Source organism: Suricata suricatta, chromosome 2, assembly GCF_006229205.1.
Source record: "Suricata suricatta isolate VVHF042 chromosome 2, meerkat_22Aug2017_6uvM2_HiC, whole genome shotgun sequence".
In the NCBI taxonomy this organism is placed as follows: domain Eukaryota; kingdom Metazoa; phylum Chordata; class Mammalia; order Carnivora; family Herpestidae; genus Suricata; species Suricata suricatta.
This window is the reverse complement of record NC_043701.1, coordinates 44,193,910-44,212,622: the sequence shown is the minus strand read 5'-3', so window position 1 is coordinate 44,212,622 and position 18,713 is coordinate 44,193,910. Positions and strand designations below refer to the sequence as shown.

The following is an 18,713-nucleotide window of genomic DNA, read 5'->3' as shown; positions in this document are numbered from 1 at the left end:
TGTTTTAGCACTCTAATGTATAATTTCATCTTACACTTGTAAGCAGGGGAATAGCAACCATTTTATATGAATCATCTACTCAATAATAGTAATTGATTAGGGATTATCTAGCAAGTTCAAAGATTAATGATGTACATGGAGTCCTTCACAGCTTGTGGTGCAAATGTAGAAAGGGGAAGAGCTTCCAAAGCTGTTTTGTCTGTCCTTCAGCAAGGTTGAACCCTGCTCTAGAATACCTCTATGACCTTTAGCATTTACATGGTACGGGGATGGAGAGTGAGCAGTAAAGAGCAGACCCATTTTGCTTTTCCTCTCCCATGCTCTATCTACTGCAAAGTGGTCCTGGGGGCTAAGTAGAATGTGGGTCCCAAAGCTCATAAACTGGAACAGGAGGCTTTTGTAGAAAACTCTTGAAGATCGGTGCCCACTCTGGAGGGCTAGTCAGTGGAGGGGCTCAGGGATTAGGGCACTTGTATCTGACATTCTACATTGAGCATTTGAAAGGTTTCTGCCCTAATCATCATTTATTTCATACCCATAGTTGATATAAGAAGAAAAATAGGTGATCTGAAAGACAAAACAAAGAATCTAGAAGACTAAAAAACTAAAACTCCAAAAGAATTTTAATATTGGTTGAGTTAATTATAACAAGAGCAGTGGAGACTTAAATATTACACCATATTCTGTAAATATTGCAAAGTAAACTTCCTATAATAAATATAAAAAGGGTATACACTATTTCCTTTGCCAGCAAGTAAACAAGTATTCTATTACCCAGGCTAAGGTCTCCGTAAAGATTGTACATCATAGTTAAAGGGAAACCTCACAGGGAGTTTCTTCCAACTAAACTACTCAATTTTATAACAAGTGATCGTTGGTTTATTTTACTCTTCTAGGTCTTTGTTATAAACTTCACACTACATTGCTAGTATTTTTTGTTTAAAGGGTCAGTTGTTATTTTAAAAGATTTAGAGAATTTTAAAAAATCTTTAAAACTTACCTGCACCTTTTTTTCTTGCAGTACTTTAACGATGTCACTCCACTGTCTTCTCACTTGGATCATTTCCAGTGAGAAACTTTCCGCCTGCCTTAACTTTGTTTCCTTTGTGTACAATGTCTTTTTGTGTCTGGTTGATTTTAAGATCTTTCTCTTCCTCATCGGTGTCAGAAGATTTATTTTGATGTACCTTGGTATAGTTTTCTTCGTATTTCTTGTGCTTGGGATTTGTTGGACATCTTGAAAGAAACTTTTTTTTGCAACATTCCTTCCTGGGCTCCCCCTCCTCTTAGATATTCCAATGACCTATATGTTCAGTTACTTGGCTTGCCCCACAGTCCACAGAGGCTCTTTTGATTAAATTTTTTTTCTTTAGGCGTGCCTGGGTGGCTCAGTAGGTTGGGCATCCGGCTTCGGCTCAGGTCATGATCTCATGGTTCCTGTGGGTTTGAGCCCCACGTCGGGCTCTGTGCCGACAGCTCAGAGCCTGGAGCCTGCTTCTGATTCTGTGTCTCCCTCTCTCTCTGACCCTCTACTGCTCATGATCTGTCTCTCTCTCTGTCTCTCAAAAGTAAATAAAAAACATTAAAAAATTTTTTAATATATATATTTTTTTCTTTAATCTCTGTTTTTTACACTTGATCTTAGCCAAAATGCTGAGCAGCAATAATCTCTGTTTTGTATTAGGGATACTTTCTACTGCTTTGTCTTCAATTTCATAAATATTTCCTTCTGCAATTTCTAAAATTCTTTTAATCCCATCCATTATATATTTTACCTGAGGCATTATAGTTTCCATTTTTTGGAATTTCTATTTGGGTATTTTTTACTATCTAGCAGTCTCCTCCTTACCATATTTAATCTTTTCTTCTAGCTTCTTAAACATATGGACCATAGTAGAGTGAGTGTTTTAACATCCTTGTAGGTAATTCTAACATCAGTGTCAGTTTTTGGTCAGTTTCAGTTGATTGGGTTGTTTTCCTCACTATGGATCATATTTTTCTGTTTCTTTACATGCCTGATATTTTTTGTTAGATGCCAGATATTGTAGATTTTACCATGTGGGTGCTAGATGTTACTCTCTTTCCACAAATATGCTTGAGTTTAGGTCTGGGACACAGTTGAGCTACTTGGAAACAATTTGATCCTTTCAACTCTCACTTTTAAGATTTGTGATATGAGAAAAATGCTCAGGTAGGCCTAATTAGTCCTCACTCCTGAAGCAAGACCTTCTGCCCCACCAGTGCTCTCCAAGTTGTGAGGTTTGGGAATTTGGCTAATGAAGCATGCACCATCCCAGGCCTGGCTGAGTGCTAGGCACGGTGTCTTCTCATCCTTCCCAGTGATTCTTTCCCCAGTCTTTGGTGTTTCCTCATGAACCGATCAGCCCTCAGCTAAATGCTCCGGGGAGTTTCTGTAAGTTCTCTCTTTGCAAAGATCTCTCCTCTCTTCCACTCTTTCCTGAAAACTCTAGCTAGCTCGGTCATTCCAGACTCTTAGTTTTGTCTTCAACTCAGGGAGTGTGCCAGGTTCTGCCTGGGTCTGCCCTACCTCCTCACACTGCAGCCTGTAAACCGTCCCGAGGCGGGAAGCTGGGTGATCGGAGGGCCCACATTATTTGTTCCTGCCTCTCAGGGATGGCAACAGGCATATTTAATTACCTGATGCCCTTATTCTTGAAACCCTTTTTTCCCACACCCTTTCCCATAATTCAGTTGTTTCAGGTGGGAGGAAAATCTAGCTCTTATTACTCCAGCTTCCCAGAAGCAGAAGCCTTCTTTAGGCCTATGACCAGTTACCATTTTCCATATTTTACCCTTAACTAAAGAATAAGAGGTAACAGCAAGGTCAAAGACATTGTTTTCTCAAATTTCCTCCCATCTCTCTAGGATTCAGCTATTGAAAACTTATAGTCTCTGATTTTTTAGACGTTTGTTTTCATTGAGGCTGAATTAATGACTATGGAGTTTACAAATTTGAATTCTACAAAGCCAAACTGCTTTCTCTCTACTCTGAGGTGGTTGGAATTTGGGCTGGGGGCCACCCCCGGAACCACGTCTCCACCAACTGTCTTTGCTCTGACACATGAGTGGTGTCTGGTGGCAGAGAGTCCTACAATGAGACGAGATGCTGCTCCCCTTACCACTGGGGCCGCCCTTGAAGGCTGGATCCAGAGCACATAAACAGAGGTTGGACTGCTTGTTTGCTTTTCCCTTTGCACTCCTCTGCAGCAGCTAGTTCTTCAAGCAGAGGCAAATTCCCTATTTCTCACTTAAATACCAAATAGCCAAACATGGCATCCATCAAAAATCAATTTTTTTTCCTTTCAGACCCACTCCAGACCCACACCCAACATTTCTCCTAGGACAATGAGGCTCCTCTTTCTGCTTCTTGTAGAAGAAGGGCCATACTCCAAATTCCCTCTGCCCATGTGACTTTCTGTTCTAGCCCCATAAAGCATTTCTCATTAAAGAGCAGCAAAAAAATCCTACAATTTGATCTTTAGCAAGTTGATCCTCTAGTAGCCACCCATACCCCCCCCCCGCTAATGTAACCTATGTAAAGTTCAAACAGATTTAGAATTTCCAGATGTTCATGTTTACAAAGTTATCTGCCCTCACTTAACACTGTTCTTTCTCTGCCCTTCTAGCCTATTGCAATGATAAGAGAATCAGTTGAAAACATGAGCGTGGACTTGTAGCTATATAGAGTCCAGATGAAGCTAGCCAAGTTCTTGTCCAACGTTTAGTTAAAAAAAAAAAAAAGATATATATGTCTTAGTCAGTTAGAGCTGCTATCACAGAATACCACACATTGAGTGGCTTATAAACTACAGAAATGTATTTCTCCCAGTTCTGGAGGCTAGAAGTTCAAGATCAAGGTGCTAGACGTTTCAGTGTCTGGTGAGGAGCCACTTCCTGGTCTACAGATGGTCCTCTTCTCACTGTGTTCCTGTACAGTGGAAGGGACAATGGGGCTTTCCTCTCTGGAGTCTTTTTAAAAGGCACTAACCCCATTAATGAGAGCTCTGCTCTCACTCTCTGATCACTTCCTGAAGGCCCCACCTCCTAATACCATCACCGTGCAGGTTTGGATTTCAACATAGGATTTTGGGGGGAACATAATATTCAGCTCATCACAAAATATATACACACAGATATATGCATTTTGTTTTTTATTATTTTATCTGCGTAGCACTTAAGATATATGCATATCCTGCTAGATTTTCTTCCCCTTAGTAATGATGCATCACAATCATTTGTTATTTAGCTTGAAGAGATGGTAGTTCGTTTTACTTTATTTCATATTTTTCATCCTTGTGTCAGAAAACCAGTGACACAATTTTACATGGACCCTCTGGTAATCGAGCAAATAAATCCTTGGAATCCCCTCCTTTGACCCGTCCAGCAGGTCAGTCGAAGCAGGTCCTGAGGGAGGGGGCGAGAATGGGGTGGGACAGGGAGCACAGGAAATGGAGGCAAGACAAAGTTTCTGATCAAGCCTCTTTTATTGAGAGAACACACACGTCTTTTAAAGGCAGAAGACGGGCAGCTGATGTAAGTCAGTTGCTAAGAAACAAGGGCAAGGATAAGGGAGAAACTAAAACTGCAGCTTCAGCACAGCGCCTGGGAAACAGATAAGAAGGCCCAGCCTACAGGCCCTGAGCCTGGGAAACTGATAATGCAGCTCCACTGAGCTGGGAGTGATGATGCAGTTCTGTTGAGCTGGGAGTGATAACGCAGCTCTGCAGAGAGCTGCAACTCTGCTCTGCGGGTAGCTGATCTTGCAGGTCAAGGCACATATCTTTTCTTCTCCGGCAGCTCCCCACACTCCTTCATCTACATTTCCATCCAATGGGCATTTATTGAAGATCTACAGCACGTCAGGCATGGAGAGGGTTTGATCTCAGTCCTTTTGACAATCGATTTCCCTTCACTTACTCCAGGCCTCTATTTTTTTCCACAGGTGCGACTGTGAACAGAGAAAACAGCTGCCAGTCTGACAGCAGCGGGTTCCTAGATGAACCAGCAGAACCACTGTCCCTGCAGGTAGGCAGCCACTGGAGGGTGGGAAGAGGAATAAAAGGAAAGATAAGTAGGAAGTACGTTCCCATTTGGAAAAGGGCAACCAGCCTTAGAAGACACACACCCTAGGCACCTAAAGGACAGGGGATGATGGAGTCCTGATAAACGAGGTGCCACAGGGGTGTCTGGGAGCTCAGTCGGTTGAGCATCCGACTTTGACTCAGGCCATGATCTCACAGTCCATGAGTTCAAGCCCTACCCTGGGCTCCGTGCTGACAGCTCAGAGCCTAGACCCTGATTCAGAGTCTGTGTCTCCCTCTCTCTCTGCCCCTTCCTCCCTCACTCTCCATCTCTCTGTCTCAAAAATAAATAAACGTTAAAAACCTAAAAAAAAACAAGGTGTCATAAAACTTATCATTCCTTTCCTTTTCATTTTCTTTTGACTTTGCTAAATAAGGAAGCTGAGCTTTCTATACAGAAGGTCCCAGTCCAAGTAGTAAACTAATGTAAACCTGAGTTTGTAACCCTGATCTCTTGACTCCTAAGTCAATGGTAATGACAAGGAAATGATACACATTTGTTTGTTTATTTGTTTGTTTGTTTGTTTTTGAGAAAGAAAGTGAGAGAGCTAAGAAGAGGCAGAGAAAGAAAGAAAATCCAAATCAGGCTCTGTAGCACAGAACCCGATGAAGGGCTCAAACCCATTAACCATGTGATCATGACCTGAGTTGGAATGAAGAGTCAGACACTTAATGGGTTGAGCCACCCAGGAGCCCCAGACACACCCACTTCTTAAACCTAGTGCCTCCACCACCCTCCTGACCCACTTGCCTTTATCTTGGTTTCTCAAGCAGATGCCATCCTTGCCAAGCAGCCGGAGTCCTGCTGAGGATGGTTGTGGACAGCCAAGGAATCGGAGCCAGCATGCAGTGTCACCCTGGGGCTGCCAACAAGAGAAGGAGGAGTCTGATTCCAAGGGCATAGGGAGCACGTCCTTTCCACACCAAGGTTGGAGTGTCTTGGAAAGAATGGTCTCAACGTATATACTAGAGAAAGAGTGTCAGTTTGAAGACACAGAGGAGCCACCAGAGCCATTGACCCCTGATATGGCCTTTCACAAGACCCCCAAAGGGGGAAAATGCCCAGGGGAAAAGAGCCATGTGAGGCAGCCTCCGCCAATGCCCCAAACTGAATGTGAGACTGTGGTGGGCACAGTTACCTCCAGGTGTGATTATCCTTTGGGGTTTGTGGTGACCCATATCACAAAAATGAAGGGTGGGTTGCTAAACCCTGAGGGGGCTGGGGAAACATATGTGCAAAGCCATTGCTGCAAGTCCCAAAGATCACCTGAAATGGAACCTGCTCACAACAAGTTCCTTCATGTTGACTCCGAGGCCCCAACAGGAGCAGAAAGCAGCAAAACTTATTCTGACACCAACACTGTCTCATTGATAGGAGAAAGTCCACCACAGCGTGTCCCCAAGCCCAGTAGTAACATCATACCCTACGCAGCTGACCTCGGTCAAATATCCGGACAGTCCATTCCCCACCTCGACAAACTGGCTGGAGATACTCCCCAAGCAAAGCCAACATGTAGTGCTTTGGGTCAAATACCACCTAGGACAGAATCTGAGATGGAAAACCTTCCTCCAAATGCTGACTCAAACACCGTTAGCACCAAGGCTGTGACAATCCAGATGTCCTCCAATCTGGCAACGGCTGCTCAGAATGCTGTGGCTTTGGGGACTGACTCTAAAGGATTGACCTTAGAATGCACTATGTGTGACCCTGTCCCCACAACAGAACCAGGACTGGAGACAGAATCAAGACAACACAGTGATGTTTCCCTTCAGACCTGCATATGTGAGCCTTGGCCCCAGCATTGCTGTTCAGCCCCAAGTAACCAGGCCCAGCGCCTCACCAAATCCGTCTCTCTAGACACAGGCTTCCCTCATATCTACCCAGCAGGCATCTGCCATGCCGTACCTGCCCACTGCTGTGTCTGCTGTCACCACTGTCCCCACTGCCACTCAGCCTGTAGACACTGCCCATGCTCACATAATCATCTGGAAGCCCAGTTCATGAAGACTTTGAATGTCTTCTGGGACTCTACAGTGAGGGAGTTGTGTTCTGTAAGTATTCACCTCTGCAAAAATGGGAGAGCAGATGTAGCGATACCACCTCAGGGATAATGTTCAGGTCTTCTGAATGCCAGTGCTCAGGGCAGGCCTTTCTATCTCAGATCATGAGTAGTATTTGTAGAGTGCTTCATATCTTGCCATATAGTCTCTCAAATTTCTTCTTATCTGATGCTTCCGATCACCTTCTGAAGTAAGGAGTCAAATTTCATTTACAGAGCGATCCCCATTTTACAGAGGGATCTAGAACAATAAAGTCATGTGTAAGGTTATAAACATCTGGACGTTATCTCCAATTCAGTCTAACTGAATAATTCTCCGTCCTAAATTCACTTAACTGAATAATCTTGCACAAGCTATGAACTGTCCCTGAGCCTGTTTTGTAAAACAGGGAGACTATTTGCGCCCCTGACACAGGATTGGTTTGGGTTACGTGAGAGAGGGCTTGTAAAGCACTCAGCACGCGCAGGCACTCAGCACAGTGCCCAGCACACAGAAAGCCCTAGAAAATGCTAATTGGGTGGGCACTTCTGAGACATTGCACTGGGGAAGCTCAGCCAGATACAGGACAAGGCCTGGTTCTGGGAGTCCGGCAGAAGGACCCTGATTAGAACGAGGACCAAAGATTAAGCCCGGGCCAGCTCTCGGTGAGTGACGTTCCATGAAGACAGAGCCCTCCTCATTTCTCTAACTGGTGTTAACAGATGACCTTGGGCCCATGTCGCCCCAGCTGTGTGGAGGGATCTGGCAACCAGAAATAGACCTTTCTCTTCACTTGACACTACGAGACATGAGCTTTTCTACAGAAAATAAAGGGGTTTTGTGTCCCATTGTGCACAATGGCCATCTTCAGACTTGTGTGTGGCTTTCAAATGAGTAGGCGTTTAAATGAGAGTGTCCATGCAACCATCTCAGGTCTTCTAAAACCTTGTCTCACATTACCTTAGCCTGCTTTCCTCCTAGAATTCACAATATATAAAAAATGAGGGGCGCCTGGGCGCCTCAGTCAGTTAAAAGTCCAACTTAAGCTCAGGTCATGATCTCACAGTTCATGGGTTCGAGCTCCACATCGGGCTCTTTGCTGACAGCTCGGAGCCTGGAGCCTGCTTCCAATTCCATGTTTGCCCCTCCCCCATTCATACTCTGTCTGTCTCCTTCAAAAGTAAACATTAAAAAAAAATTTTAATGATATTTTTACATCAACTTGATTTGATATGTATAATGTCCTGAAATGCATACCATGTCAGGTTTCATCAGGTGACAATGCATTTCTCCTCATTTAGATTCAAGGAACCACACACATACATTCAAAGGAAATAATCAACACACACACACACACACACACACACACGTACGTGTGCATTATTATACTTGTGTCCAGGTATACACACATGCACACACACACTTGCAGAAAAGCAAGTAAAAATGGGGGATTGCATTCACCCATGAGAGGGAGCTACTTAAACTGAAGAACAAACTCAAGAACAAAAAGAAAAGCCATCTATGGTGAGTGAGTCTGGGTTTGTAAGACCTGAAAAATATTCTGGAGAAAAATATCTCTAAATCAGATGCTAAGTGCTAGGTAGGACTACAAAAATTATTTATTAAAAAAATGTTCTGGAAAATGGATCTTGAACCAAGTGAAGATTACAGGCAGGGAAAGGTACTATCTGTTACCTGTCACTGGAAGTTCCAAGTGAGCATTGAAAGTAAGAGCAATTTTAGAGAAAAGACTCAGAAAAACATCCCCATCTCATCCCCTTACAGAGAAGTATGTAACTGTGAGGAGACTCACTTGACTAATTGGCAAATGGCATTTTTGCAGTCCTGTGGGTCTTCTAAAATAATGGTTTACTGGTATGATTAATTCGTATATATACATGAATTCTTTATAATTTATGAATTGAAAAAAACCTCTTCAGAAAAGAAAATGATACTATCTGAAATAAGATTCTTAGATATTAGAGAATGCTTCTATAATGTTTACTATTTAGATTTAAATAAAAAGAAAGCATACACAGAGCTTAAAAAATAGTATGAGCCAATTCAAACGTGAAGTTTCAATGTTTTCTGGTGGTGTTTCTCTTACCATTGAAGATAAAGTTTGTTTTAATGGACTTGGGTCAGTTGGGTAGACCTGGAATTGACTGGGTTAAAACCCAGCACTTATATTGGAAGAAAGGGTTCAAAATAACTTCTATTTGTTTTCCTTGCCTAAGTTTTTCTTTTTTATTTCTGAAACTACTTCTATTCCTGTTCTGCAGCTGAAATGTAGCTTTAGTATTTCCTAATGACCAGAAGATGGCGGTATTTCAGAATCTTCCACATACTCCCTTCTCCTGGACCAAAAGGCCATAAGTTGTTCAGGAATGCCATCCAATCACAAAGGGCTACCCTAAAATAACTAGATGAAGCATAATATTTAATGTTTCTAATGCTCGGCCTACTTGAGGGCCATATTTCCATGCTTCTGGCCTCACCATCCCTAGAACTTGTCAACTAGGACCATTCAACCAGCTCACTCATAAGAAACAAATAACTTCTCCCTGTGTCCAGCTCCACTGGAATTCATAGTCCCTGCTGTAACTCAGATTTTGAGAAGAGGAGACATGAGTCAGGACGCTTGGGCCTGAAATCTATCTTTTTGACCTTGGACAAGTCGGTTTGCCATTCCGTGAGGGAACACTTCTCTGTAAAGAGAGCCCTTCATGGTTTCTAAGATCTTTTCTGGTTTCAAGAGCCATGATTGTAGTCACCTTTCAAGCATGCTTGCCAACATCAGTAACCCTTCAAATTCTCCTCTACCTGGTTCAAATGTACTCACACTGAAGCAAAAGTAATTTGAGAGTTTTGCCATGTAAAATATGTTTTTCATATATAAAAATTAGGGGATAAAATCAAAACCAAACTCTCAAAGCAAAATGCTGAGGAGTTTTCAGTAGAAAAACATCACTTGAAGGAAAATATTTTCGTTATGACAATTTCAGTAAAAACAGCCATGAGGCTGCCAAGATCTTTACCGTGGGGTTTTGAGGAGAAGAGTTAGAAACCCAGAAATTCCTAAAAACAGGGATAAGAGGAAATAACACAGTTTTAAGACCCGTCTCTGTGGTAGGAAGAAGAGGAGGTTGCAAGAGGGCTGCCATGAAAATCAGTTTTCTTTAAAGAGCCTTCCAGGGACGCCTGGGAGGCTCAGTCAGTTAGGCATCCAGCTTTGGCATGGGTCATGATCTCATGATTTGTGAGTTCAAGCCCCTTATCAGGCTTTGGGCTGACAGCTTAGAGCCTGGAGCCTGCTTCAGATCTGGTATCTCCTCTCTCTCTGGCCCTCCCTCTCTTGAGCTTTCTCTCTCTTGGTCTCTCAAAAATAAATAAACATTAAAAAAATTAAAGAACTTTTCAGAAGCTCTACCAGGGCTGGGAGAGAGAGCGTCGGGGTCTAAAAAGCATTAATGTCACTTAAAGTCAGATAGATAGAGATGCTGGGGTTCTGGACAGGCATCTATCCAACCTGAGCCTGAAAACAAGGCAGGTAACTAGTAAAAACTCAGCAAAGGTTCCTGAATGGCCTGGGCTTAGAGGCTGCAGGAAGATACATACATTAGGAAACCAAGGCGGAAGCACAGTCATGCAGAGAAAGTACGATTTCAAGAACGATTCACATCAGGAGCAGTGAGGAACAGGATACGGAGAATACAGTTCAATTCTAGATTCAATTCATGAAGAGAGTGGGATGCCTCATCTGTATCTGCCTTGCTCTGGATGAGCTCGTTAGCTACATGGAGCTGATCCTGCAGATTTTGCCACCAGGGACTGTGGTTAAGCAGGGCTAAGACTAATAAAAAAATGTCCTAAGCAGACTTTCTCTCATCAAACACACACCATCCAGACAGATGTGTTCAATGTTATTGAGATTGAGAGTGAGGCAGTATTCAGCACCCAAATTAAACAAGATTTATCAAGCCTCAACTTTTCTAAGCACAAGCCCTCACTCTGGCCCTTTCCCCCACACACCCCCCACATCACCTAGTCCTCCACACAGCCTTTCTGTCTCTGGGACATGATGTCTCCAAGGGCCATCCTGTAACAGCTGCTCTTCTGTCCCAGACCAGTATGGCCTCCACCAGCCGGGAGAAGCCCAAAGCTGGCCTTTCCCTCTTTTCTTCCCCACACATTAGAATTAGGGCTTCATTGCAGACCCAGGAGCCCAAGAGGGAAGGCAGGCTCCGCCATGGTGAGCTCTTGCAGTGAATCAGGAAGGACCCCCTTCTCAGCTCTTTCTAATTGTTCTCAGTGCACCGTCCAGGAGATGGAAGCCATGAAGATGGTGTGCCAGTGTTTTCGGGAACATTTAGAGGAAATTGAACGGCACCTTACAGGACAGCAGGCACTCTTTTACAGGGACATGTCAGAGGAGGAAAGGTAATTATTGAAAAGAGTCATAAAAGTCTCTCTCTCTCTTTCCCTCTCCCTCCCACACACCTGGAGCAAGGAAAGGTAATCAGGGCAGGACAGATGAGCACCACGGAGCAGGATTAATGAGACATGAGTCCTTTATTGTGCTTCTCTCTTCTTGTTCTTGCTTTCTCAGTGGGAGTCAGTGAGAGCTATTTGCTAGATAGCAACACTTACTCTTTAAGGCCAAGGCTATTTGAGGTCAGAAGATGGGCAGTCAGCTGGGAAGGGGGCGGGTGGCCAGCAGGATATCTTTAATTGATGTCAACGGGGCTTGCAAATGTAAATGTTGAAAATCTGCATTATTGGAGTTTTGAAAATCTGCATAATTTTCACGTAGATTAAAAATATATGTCCCAAAAATAGATTAGTCATTGCCTGGTCCTGAAGGGTGAGCATAGGGATCAACTGCAAAGGGGCACAGGAGTTTTTATGGGGCAAAAGGAAGTGTTCCTAAACTGCCTGGTGGTGAGAGATACAACTTGGCAAATTTGCTAAAAATCATTGCATTGTACTGTTAAAATAGGTAAACTTTGTAAGATGCAAATTATTCTGCAATAGAGTTGTTTAAAAAAAGAAAGAATATCTGCCCTAGTAATTTACCTAAGTCTGCAACTGATACAAATAAAGAAGGTGACATCCCCTTTTAAGAAATGTCAGAGGAGTGAGGCACCTGGGTGGCTAGTTGGTTAAGCATCTGACTCTTGGTTTCAGCTCAGGTCATGATCTCATGGTTCATGGGTTCAAGCCCTGCATTGGACTCCACACTGGACTTGTGAAACCTGCTTGGGATTCTCTCTCTCTCTCTTTCTCTCTCTTTCTCTGCCGCCCTGCCCCCATTTTCACTCTCTCTCTCAAAATAAATAAACTTTAAAAAAAAAAGTGTCAAAAGAGTGGCCTCCATTTTGAGAGGGACCATGGAGGACTGTGCTTGGAGGTGATGTGAAATTTGCTCATTTTCTCTTCTTTACATGCAGGGAAGAGGCGGAGCAACTGCAGACTCTACGCCAGGCCCTGCGCCAGCAGGTGGAGGAGCTGGAGTTCCAGTTAGGAGACCGGGCTCAGCAAATCAAAGACGAGATTCTGTTGGTACGGGACAGTGGGGTGTGAGGCTTGACCACATCTTGCCCACCGCAGGAGGAATACATTAAATCAGAAACACATTGCACATTGCACATTCATTTCAAATGCTAGGATTATGTGCCAGTGCCTCCATTTTAAAGATAAAGAAACTGAAGCCCAGAGAAATGCATTGCTTTGTTCAAGGCCACGTGGCTAGCTGATGGCAGTGCAGGATTAGAACTCATGTCATCTAATTCCTATGCCAATCTTTCTGCCTGCCCTGTAAATAAAAGATAAATATTATGAACCATTTTCCCAATGAGAATAAGAAACACAACTTTTGAGCTAATATGGCTTAGTCACTGCCAGAAGCTGCTGCTAGCTCACAGAGCCTATTCTAGAGAATTCTCCACCTGTGAGTACCTTTCCCAAAAGTCAGATTTAGTTATCTGCGACAAATATGGTTAGTCATCCACTCTTTTTGTTTTTATTTACCTTTTAGCAGCTTGAGCTTCTCACAGAGGAACAATGTAAACCTGACATAAATTTGCATCACTGTAACTGGACAGAAGAAAAGAATGGCCAGACCTCGTGTGCTAAAATCCACTCAGCTGTGGCCTCCCGCATTGCCTGTCCTCTGGACGATAACCAGCACATTCCCAGTTCTCCACCCACCTGGGACAGCAACACCAGGATGTCTCCTCCAGCTCAGGCCGAGTCAGGTCCAGTCTCTTCATCAAATTGTCCTATTGGAGAAAAGGAGACAAATGACTTCCTCTAGACAGAGTGATTTTGATGACCTTCCTGCAAAATACAAGAGCACATTCTAGCCGGACAAGGAAATCTATGTTTCCCCAAAATAGTGTCTGTCAGTTCTTCTTCAGCTATTTTAAAAGATATTCTATTCAGGGAGGCACCTGGGTGGCTCAGTAGGTTAAGCGTCTGACTTTGGCTAAGGTCATGATCTCACAGTTCGTGAGTCTGAGCCCTGTGCTGACAGTTCAGAGCCTGGACCCTGTTTCAAGTTCTGTGACTCCCTCTCTTTCTGCCCCCCCCAATTAAATAAACATTAAAAAGATTTTTTTAATATTCTACTCTGGGATGACTGGGTAGCTCAATAAGTTAAGCATCTGACTCTTGATCTCAGCTTGGGTATTGATCTCAGGGTCATGAGTTCAAGCCTTGTTGGGCTCCATGCTGGGTATGAAGCTTAAATAAATGAATGAATGAGTGAATGAATATATATATATATATATATATATATACACACACACACATATATATATATATTCTATGGTTGTTAAATCCAAGAGAAACTCAATATTTCAATATTCATTCAGAATAAATAAGCACCTACTGTGTTTCTAGCACAGGGAATACATGGTAGCCAAGATATAGATAGATAGATGATAGATAATCTTTAGGTATAAATGGTATGCAGCCTTTGCCCTGCTGAAACTTAGGGTCTACCAGGGGAGATAGAATGTGGATACATAAAGACATATGGATTTGAAAACTGTGAAAATGTTTTGAAGGAAAGAATATTTCCTGTGAAGGAGAACATAGCAGGGGGTCTGACTGAGATCAAAGTGTCAGGAAGGCCTGGATGAGAACATGACAACAGAAGAGGGAAAGAAAACTCAGGCCTCACAAGGACCAAACTGTCCAATGGCCTGAGTCAGTTGAGCCCTGGAGGCACTGATGAAGCTCCTCCCACAGGCCAGGGAATCTTCTAGTGCTGGAGACAGCTGTAAACAAGACAGATGTCCTACTCATAAAGAGTTGGACAAAGAGAGAAAACAACAAAAACATGTAAGATGATTTCAATATTGACAAACGCCATCGAAGAAGATGGCATGGGAACATTGCAGAGGGATGTGGAAGAAAAGCATATGGTATTTCTGAGGGCGGAGGAAGACCTTGCTGACAAGAGGCTATATGATCAAGACCCAAATGGTGAGAGAGAGGAAGCCATGTGAAATTCTGGGGAAAGAACCTTTAAGGCAGAGGGAGCACATGAGTGATGACAGCATGGAGGGAGATGAAGTCTGCATGGTCCGCTGGAGTTTGAGAGCCAGGATCCCCCTCCCATGTGGAAGCCCTTACAGGTTTTAAACAGGATCACTGTATAGTCTGGTTCACATTTAAAAATCACGCTGGCTGCCTGTGGAGAACACGCACTGGGGACTTGCAGCTAGGCAGCGCTTCTAGTCATGACACCACTGGAGTCATCCCTGAGGTGAGAAGCAAAGTGTCACATCACTTCCATGCAGCTGGAAAGGTGTGTGAGGCCGCCACCCCAGTGAAATGCAGCATGCATGGGCAGGCTTGAAGTCCTGGAGGAATTCTAAGGAAAAGGGAATAAATGAAGAATGGAATACTCAGAAAAACTTCATGGAAAAAGTAACCCCTTGAGAGAAGTTATAATTTGTTTAAGATGGGCGAATGGAGGTCACTTCCTAGCACGGAAACTATGAGGCTAATTCTTTTAAGACTACCTGCTACCAGACTGGATCTCCTGGCCCATCTCATGTTTCATCCTCCTTGCTTTTCAGAAACTCTTTGGCTTCAGCAGACCTCTCCCACCCTCTGGACCATCCCACAGTCTTCTCTGTTGACTGTACTTTCATGGAGTGCAAACATCCCCTTTGATCCTTAGTTCTCTTTATTTTCTCTCTCCACACCAGCTTTCCCAATATACGCACTCAGTCTACAAGCATCTTTATCTCCAGTTCCCACCCTCTCCAGAATTCCTATCCAGCATTTTCTACTCTCAGTAACACAGTTTCTCCTGGAAGATCTTGCCTGTATGTCTCGCTCAGCATCTAACACTTATCCTGCCATTTCCCCGAAGCAGTTCATCTTCCTGATACTCTGTTGATGGCATTACCGTTCTCCTTGACATGCAGAGTCAGAACTACAAATTCACATTGTCTTCTCATCCTCCTTCACTCGCTTCCCTCAGAATCAATTATCACATCACTGTGCGTTTACTGCCATAATGTCATTCCTAGAAGCCCCATCTGAACTTATTACTTGGTGAAGACCCAACAGAGGGGCCTCCTACCTGCCTCTAGCTTCCTTCCCGCTGAACTCTACTGGCCTCTGCCAAACTGGTCTCCTTCGTGCATCACTTGGGTCAGATTACCCTGGCCCAGGGAGAACTTTTAGGATATCCTAGAGAATTAGAGAGAAGTCACGGGATCATACTTCTCAGAGCAGTCTTGCACCAAACAATGTCTGTGCCCTGCAATTATTATGCCCCTCTCCTGGACTCCTGTTGCCTCATTTCCCTTTTCTCCATCCCGATTTTGGCTCCTACATGATGGTTCAGCTTCCAGCCCCAACTTGGCTCCTATTCTATTACATATATATTTCCCAAGATTGCTTCCTTTTCTAAAATATTTAAGCTCTTTCCTCTTTTCTGGGTCAGACGCCAGCTCCCTGGTTTGCCTTTATTTCTCCAATGTAGACTTTGAAAAGTTTGCTGTGGTTTCTGCCTTGATAAGCAGATGACTTCAGATATGATGGAGGAGGAAAAGGGGACCTGTTGCCTTCAGATGAAGGATAGCATATTGAATCCCTAAGGATCACTAAACATCTCATGGCATTTTCTCATTTATTCTCCTAACTTCCCAACAAAGAGTACAAAAGGGAGAGGCTGCCCTTCTCTCCCAGAACCATGACTGTCTTTAGCCCAAGATGATCTGATTGCCAACACTACTTCCAAATACCATCTTCTGTAGTTCATGCCCTTCCTCTCATAGACATGAGACTTCTAGAAACCCAGTCCATCTGCAGATCTGTGGATTACTGCTGGTGTCCACAGTGGTTCTCTATCCTGAATACCCTTTAAAGTCACTGGGGAGCTTTAAAAAATACTGACAGTTAGGGACACCTGGGTGGCTCAGTAGGTTGAGTGTCCGGCTTCAGCTCAGGTCATGATCTCACAGTTCATGGGTTCGAGCCCTGTGTTGGGCTCTGTGCTGACAGCTCAGAGCGTGGAGCCTGCCTTTGGATTCGGTGTCTTCCTCTCTGTCTCTGACCCTCCCCTGCTCACGTTGTCTCTCTCTCTCTCAAAAATAAATTAAAAGAATATTAAAAAAAATACTGACAGTGAAGCCCCATCCCAGATTAATTAAATAAGATCCCCAGGGAGGGGATACAGGTATCTACACATGTTTAAGGTTCCCCAGATGATTCTGATGCAGTTAAAACTGAGAATTGTCATTCTAGATGAAGAGGCTACCTTACAATTCAATCTTTCTGTTGTTTTCTAAGGAATCTCTTTTATTTCCCCTTTTCCTTTCTAAACCACCCCTCTCTGCTAAAGAAGCCTTTCACTATTCATTGGGTAGGGGCAGTCATGAAATAACAAAACTGGGAGAGAAGAGAAAGAAAAAAATGGCATGTGCACTTTACTGCTATTTTTTACAGCATTGACTTCTACCTTGCTCATCAGTTCCTACATTTCATCTTTATTTCTAGAGAAGCAGTAAAAAGATGACTTTGTTCTGTTTTCCTTCCTTTCCCGAAAGTCCTATTCCAAATGTGATGAAACAGATTAAATATACATATCTGATTAAGCAGGTCAGGGTAAGGATTGTTTGCTTCCTCAAATGAACACCTCCATTATCTTGCAGGAGACCTCTGTATAAAAGAGCCAATTACAAAAATTATGGAAATTTCTTTTTCAATATATATAGTTGTTCCTCCCGGAGGATACAACACAAACATTCTAGGAAGGTGAGCAATTAGGCAATTTTCCTTTACAGTGTAAACATTAAAAGTAAATGTCAGACTGGGTGTCTTGAATATTATTTATAGCACACAAAGATATGAAGCAAGTGTCTCAAGGATGGAATCTACAACAAGCGGTCAGGTAACTCAAATACTCTGATGGTATGAAGTCATCTGTCTTTCGTTCTTCCACATTTTCCATAAATAAATTTTAAAAACTCATGTGTATATCCTTGTATTTATAGCAGCTGCAAGTGTTTCACTCTGGTGTCAATTTACTTAACTTAAAATATCATGAAACATTATGGTTATGGACAGGATGTCAAAGTGTTTTCTGGAGTTACCTAGCAAAGAAAATGCCTTCCACCTGGATCTTCAGGTGTACCTTGCTGGCCTATCTCTCTATTTCAGTGTGAGACACAAAGTCCCACGTCAAGCACTTCCATTATGATCTCTTGTTCTCAAAAGCGGGTTCATAGCAAAACTGCTCATTAGGCTTGGAAGACTTTTTTTTTTCTGAGAACCAAGCTTCAAGCTAGATAAGATTCCCCTTTGGAGTCCAGATGTATTTTGACAAATTTTAGACATGCTTTTGACTTGAGTTGCTTCCACAGAAAACAGACAGAAATTGGGGCACCCAGGTGGCTCAGTCGGTTGAGCATCCGACTTCAATTCTAGTCATGATCTCACGGTTTGGGGGTTTGAGCCCCACATAGGCTCTGTGCTGACTGCTAGCTCAGAGCCTGGAGCCTGCTTCGGATTCTGTCTCTTTCTCTCTCTGCCCCTCCCTTGTTCACACTCTGTGTCTCTCTGTCTCTCAAAAAAAAGTAAAATGTAAAAAAAAATTATAAGAAAAAGAAAACAGGTGGAAATTAAGATTTGGTGGTGTTTAGTTGATATGATCAAACTGGATAAAATAGACTGACCATGCAGGACACCATTTGTTTATACACAACTAGGAGTGTTTTGCATGTGACTAACTTTATCTCTTTTGAGTCTCACAAGACTGTGGGAAGTATTTCCCATTTGAACAGTGAGGGAGCTAAGATATGGAGAGATTGCCCTGCACAAGTATACACTGGGTCTTGCATTTTATCATTAACAGGCAACTGCATGCTGGAGTTAAGGACTCAAGCTCTGGAGTTACATTCAGGGATTGAAGCTTAACTCGGACTCCACTACTTATCTTTGTGTTGGGTAAATTACTTGAATACCCTAAGCCTCAGTGTCACCATCTATAAATATCAGAATTGATGCATATATAGCCCTATAGTACAAGCCTGGAACATGGTTCAG

At 43.2% G+C, this 18,713-nt stretch overlaps 1 protein-coding gene across 1 annotated transcript in view; it reads left to right on the top strand.

The window, feature by feature from the left end:
* The window catches only part of ITPRID1 (ITPR interacting domain containing 1), an 83,316-nt gene extending 69,695 nt beyond the window's left edge, over window positions 1-13,621 (top strand). The window contains exons 10-14 of the mRNA XM_029955983.1: window positions 4,964-5,046; window positions 5,877-7,154; window positions 11,455-11,582; window positions 12,593-12,704; window positions 13,180-13,621. Of these exons, the coding sequence (XP_029811843.1) occupies window positions 4,964-5,046; window positions 5,877-7,154; window positions 11,455-11,582; window positions 12,593-12,704; window positions 13,180-13,458 (1,880 nt within the window). The 3' untranslated portion in view covers window positions 13,459-13,621. The remainder of the gene's footprint in view (window positions 1-4,963; window positions 5,047-5,876; window positions 7,155-11,454; window positions 11,583-12,592; window positions 12,705-13,179) is intronic.
* The last annotated feature ends 5,092 nt before the right edge of the window (window positions 13,622-18,713 follow it).